The following is a 6,000-nucleotide window of genomic DNA, read 5'->3' as shown; positions in this document are numbered from 1 at the left end:
GCTGATTAGTGTGGCACCAGGTGTCTTCAATATTGAACCTTTTCACAATATTCTAATTTTCTGAGATACTGAATTTGGGGTTTTCATTAGTTGTCCGTTATCAAAATTAAAAGAAATAAACACTTGAAATATATCAGTCTGTGTGGAATGAATGTATACATCATACAAGTTTAACTTTTTGAATGGAATTACTGAAATAAATCAGCGTTTTCATGATATTCTAATTATATGACCAGCACCTGTATATACACGTACGTGTGTGTATGGTGTATTTTTTTAATTCAGCATTTATTGAATAACTAATTAATTAAATTTAATTAATTATTAAATTATAAGCTTAATGGGTTGTTTGGGGGGGGTTATCTCAAAAGAATAAAATGGATTTTAAAAAATTCTGTAAGGAGATGTTTGTGTAACATTTTATAGAAGGAGTCTCTAGTGTCGGTGCTTTGTAATAGTCAGAGGTAAAGCTGTAGCTTTAAGTTTTCTGACATCTTCAGGACAGAGGAGATTGTTTTGTGGTTTCTTTGAAAGATGACGAACTGCATTTTTTTGTCTTTTTAATTTGGAGAGAAAAAAAAAAAAAGAGTCTGGTAACTGTTTATATCCGCTATGATATAAGTGACAACAGGAACTAACTTGTTTCACCAACATTAACTACAACTATAAACTGATAAAATATGATGTGATGTTTAATAAATAAAATAATTGTAATTTTTGGTAAATGGCTGTGGCAGAAGAGAGATAAAACACTTCAGGATAAGTCACTCCATTTCATTACACCCCATTGCAGGGGCGTCAGAAGTATTTTTAATGTGGGGGGGACACACTGGCAGGGGTGTCTGGGGGTCCTCTCCTCCAGAAAATTTTTAATTAATTAGATGCCATTTCCTGCATTCTGGTGTATTTTTAACAGGTTGTTAAACACATAATTTTATCTACAAAAGTCACTTAATTCAATGACTATTTTAGAGACTCAACAATACGTCCTCATTCAACTAGTCCATATATTCATCAGCCTGTTTTTAAACCCACTGCTCTGCCTAAGATAATGAGATTAATGTGACACAATTTATCACCAACAATGACTTTATGGGTGCATTTTACTTTTTATTTTGTGTTTTCTTTTTTATTTAGTTTTAGATGTAACACAACATGCCACTGGGCCAAGCAATAGTGACACTCAACTGTATGTTTAAAAATAAGAATATTCATAATTTCACACAATTAACAGGCATGACATGGCATCATGCAAACTTCATAACACACAATCACACTGTGCCAAGCAACGGTGACACACAAAAAATAACTTCACACAATGAACAGGTGCAATTTTGTTCACCACCAACAGTGACTTTAGTGGGTGCATTTTACTTTTTTCCGATTTAGTGATACTCAACAAAAATGACATGGCATCATGCGGTCTTCATAACACAAAATTACACTGTGTCAAGCAACGGTGACAAAAAATAACTTCACGCAATGAACAAGTGCAGTTTTGTCAACCTACATGCAATGGTGGTACGACAGTAACATTTACAGATTAGTATAACAAATAGATTTATAGACATAACTCCTTCTTGCATTGGTGCCACCACAATTTCTACCACTTCATAACTTTTATCCCCCTTTCCTTCACAATCCACCTGGAACAATATCCATCTCTCTCCATTGCGTTCTACTATTCCTTCCCCATACACTGATTTCCCATCTTACTTTCCAAAAAACTGGCAAAAACCAGACAAAAGTTCTTCAAATCACAACAGGGAATCAATAAATATCAGAGCAGATGACCTCATTCTTGGCATTACAGTAAGGCAGGCCTACTGGGTTTGAATTAAATGATAGCTAACATTAAGCTAGCTGATGCATCTAACATTGACTAGCCAGCTAACTGCACTAACATTTCCACTGGGACAAAAAAACCCTGTTCTGTGGGGAAATTTTGACTGACTTTCCGCTTCTTTGTAAAGAATTTCTTTATGTCCATTGTGTCTGGGGAGGAGCAAATACTGCAAACAATTCATCATCAACCAAGAATACCCCATTAGGCTAAACTTATTTCATTGTTTAGTTGAACATTAATTTAACATGGCCTAGGGTTAATTCTGAGGGCATATAACAAAAGAATAAGGTTTTAGCAAAAGCTAGACATTGTGAGGTGGCAATGGGGATGACGTCACCTCCTCCACTTTCGAGCAGCTGCACCAAAATGTCTCTGCTCGCGCTGAGATTCACTCGTGCGCGGTGAGTTGTTGTAGGGAACGCCCGGAAAACCCGGAGTGGATTTTCAGTGGTATGTGTATTCTCTTATTGATCAAGTGGAATGGATTCTTTCACGAAGCAACAGAAAGGGCGCTGGGTGAACTAATATTTCATGTTAAATGTGGGGGGGTCCAAACGAAGAATTATGAAATGTGAGGGGGACACGCCCCCTTCACATTCAATGGTGGTGACGCCCATGCCCCATTGTTGATTATTTTCCTATGACAGGATGTCCTGAAGTTGGTTATTCTTTACTAATCTGTATAAAATCTGTGTTTTTGTGAAGGAAATATAACATTCGTGTGGAGGACATCATGGTGAGAGACGTGAGGTTCGTCACACTGAACTGCACTTACAGAGACCTGCATGATGTCCTACTGACGGAGCGACTCAAAACGCTTGCGCTGGTCGAGTCTTCAGGTATACACGTGCATACACGCATGTGCGCGCATGTGTGTCATGATAAAAAAATTTTTCTTTAACATAAGATTTTTTTTTAAGAGCAAAAGATTTTCAATAGTAGTATCATGTTGTATAAAATTGGCAGTCATATTTGACAAATTAGCAGTAGGTGGTCTTGTACGACCGTCAGCTGCTGTTTTTCCGTACCACAAACAAAACTGGAATCCCCCAGACAACTGACTGTTTTTTAAATTATTTTATTATATTTATTTATTTTTTTCATTGTTCAAATCCCAGAAGTCTACATTATGGTTAGCTACGATAACTTCGTTTAAATGAAAAAGTTGGATAAATGTATTTTATTAATTTTTTAAAAAATAAAACTTGATTATAACAGTGTAATTGACTCATGGTTTGTTGTATAATAATTCTTTAAAAATTTCCCTGCAGAGTCGATGATCTTATTGGGCTCGATTGAGCGTGCTCAGTTACAGGTGCTGCTATCCAATCAGCTCAGCCGGTCACGGAGACTCGAGTACCTCCACCAACGCTCTCAGAACGAAAAGAAACACTCAGGGACACACAGTAGTGAGGAGAGTATTCACAAGGTCAGCCAGGAAGTCCGGTTCCAGGTCAGTGCTGGGTCAAAGGATAAGGATCACAGCCAGGTTTAACAATCACAGAAGTGTATTACAAAGCACAAAATTTACACCTTTTTATTTATTGCAGTAAGTTTGTATTTTGTAAAATCTGTTTTGCTTAGTTTTCATTTTTAGCATGACATTTTAGACATGATGGACATTGGTTTAATCATTTTATCATGCAAAATTTTAAAATTCAAAAACTTAGGGGGGAAAAAAAGTAAAATTTAAAATGTATTTTACATTTTAAATATCAAAAGATAAACCTATGTTCTGTTACGTTTCCTGTAGAAGTCATCTCATGTAATAGTTATATTTTTAAAAATTGAATTTTGTTTTTGCTTGATGCTTTCATCTTGGCGGAGTGTTGTTCGTGTTTTTTTTTTTTTAATATATAAATAAAAGGTTATGGTATTTAGCTGTTGAAGGACTAAATTTGTATTGATTAGTTCCAAATAATGTGTTCATTATTTAAAGGAGCTTTCAAATTATTACTGCACTGTGAAATTGAAAAATGCAAAATATGTTCCTAATTTTTTTTTATTATTATTATTTTAAATTTATTTTATTTTAGATCTCTACAGAGGAATCTTCGTTCCCTCCTCCTCGCTCTGTCTCACCAAAACCACTGAAACCCGCACTGAAGAGAACATCAACGGTGGAGAGAGGCTCACAGATACCGTCAAGTATGCATGTATACACACACATGCGCGCGCGCGCGCACACACACACACATGTGAGTGACTACACACAGAAGCTTTCTGTTTCCACCAGGTCAGGACACTGGCATTGCCTTAAAGAGTCTCTTCTGTGCCCACCCAGACACGGAGACAGCAGAGGTATACCACACACACACACACCTGCTTTAAACCGGTTACATCACTTACTCAAGTCCTGATTTTCTCCCACATCTCTCACAGTGATGCTCTTCAGCTGTTAATCATTAGATTTTTTTTTATCACATTCTCTTTACCTTGTCTTAACGTTTGCCCCTGTTTCCTGATGGAAGATGTATAACTTGGAGAACTCGGTGGCTCCTAAGCACAGGAAACTTAAGCGTGTGAGGATATCTGTAGCGGTAAGAACCCCAGACTGTAAACCTGATGAAAAAAAATAACACCAACAGAAACTTGACTTCCATCCAACCAGCCATTTGGCCTCCATATCTAATCTCCAGCACTTTCCTCCTGTATGCTTTCTTCTGATCTTTGACCTTCTGGATGATGAATTGTCAATTTTAAATGAATATCTCCTTACTGTTTGTGTTTTCAGCGCTTGTATGGCTACCTTGACATTTGAATTGACATCTAAATCAGATCAGTTGAAATGTCAAGTAGAAATGGTAATGAATTTAACATAAGATTCTTAGCAGTAAATATTTTACTAATTAATTATTTTCTAAAACTTTTGCTGCATATTTACTATAAATGGCCAAAAAAAAAATGTGTAGCGACATAAATATATCTATACCTATTACTTTGCATGTATCACATAAAGCTTGCTCATGCTGAGTTCCACACACTGCGGCTTGCAGCACACTGCACTGGACTTGTTTACATAGCCATATGTGTTTATTTTATCTTCTCCCTTGTCTCTTCATTGGTTTTCAAATTTAATGTATCATCAATCACACCTGTTTCCTGTTTTTCCCTTGATTTTTTTTGTATATTTATACCCAGTATTTTGTGTGTTCAGTGCAATATAGTTCAGTGCAACCTTGCATACATGTCCCATACCGGTTTTTACCAAGCCATTTGTTTATCTGGTTTTTGACTTTGTTTCTGATTGGGGAAGCCATGGCCTAATAGTTAGAGAAGCATCTTTGGGACCAAAAGGTTACCAGTTCAATTCCCTGGGCCAGTTAGCCTGGGCCCGCCCATCCTAAGTGTGATGCAACACGGGGGCTTGTTGCGAACTTAGTCTGGCAAGGCAAGCTATCTCCAGCTCTTCCAAGCTCCCGAAAAATCGGGAGCCAATCAACTTTGAGCATCTCCAACGGCCCTGGGTAGAGGCGTGTTCAAGGCAGTGATGTAGTAGAACTGCGACCGGTAGCCATAGATTGTTTACAGAATCTATGCCGGAAGCGCTTCATTCACTAGAAACATTACGAACATGGAGCAGTGGCAAGCCTTTGACACAGCGGTAGATGCTGTATTGAAAGCATTCAACAGGAAGTTCTCATTGAAAACGGAGCAAAGAGCAGCCCTGGAGGTATTTATCTTCTTCCTGTTACTCAAGCAGTTTCCATCGCGTCACATACGTCAGAGGAAAGAGTGATGTGATTGGTTTAAGCTTCGTCACAGCTTTTTCTGGCTTTGACCAGTAGCAAACTGAGGCATTTCAGGGAGGTGGGTCAACCACGCGCTTTGGGAAACGGTTGGGCTTAATATCTTTGCCAGACCAATGCTCGCAGAGCTTTGAAGTTGCGTTAGCCAGACTATGGGCCAATAGGAATGGCTGAAGTGCCCTTGAGCAAGGCACCTAACCCCAACTACTCCCAGGCTGCTCTGGGTATGTTGTATGTCACGTTGGATAAGAGTGTATGCTAAATGCCATTGATGTAATGATTTCTTTGTTTAGCTCTGTGTCTGTCTGAGTGTATACTGTTTGTAGATCACCCAATCATTGTGTTTTGACTGCATCTCTGCCTGCTGTTTTGGATCTGTTTGCTTGCCTTTTTAATAAACTAGCT

General features: G+C 37.9%; 1 protein-coding gene across 2 annotated transcripts in view; it reads left to right on the top strand.

The window, feature by feature from the left end:
* Positions 1-6,000, top strand: part of clcn2c (chloride channel 2c) — a 213,933-nt gene that overhangs the window by 169,588 nt on the left and 38,345 nt on the right. For both annotated transcript variants that reach the window (XM_060943402.1, XM_060943403.1), the window contains 4 exons: positions 2,552-2,685; positions 3,118-3,299; positions 3,883-3,994; positions 4,083-4,147. In XM_060943402.1, coding sequence (XP_060799385.1) covers positions 2,552-2,685; positions 3,118-3,299; positions 3,883-3,994; positions 4,083-4,147 — 493 coding nt within the window. The remainder of the gene's footprint in view (positions 1-2,551; positions 2,686-3,117; positions 3,300-3,882; positions 3,995-4,082; positions 4,148-6,000) is intronic.

Source organism: Neoarius graeffei, chromosome 16, assembly GCF_027579695.1.
Source record: "Neoarius graeffei isolate fNeoGra1 chromosome 16, fNeoGra1.pri, whole genome shotgun sequence".
Classification (NCBI taxonomy): domain Eukaryota; kingdom Metazoa; phylum Chordata; class Actinopteri; order Siluriformes; family Ariidae; genus Neoarius; species Neoarius graeffei.
Note: the sequence above shows the minus strand (reverse complement) of the source record. Positions and strands in the feature narration are given on the sequence as shown.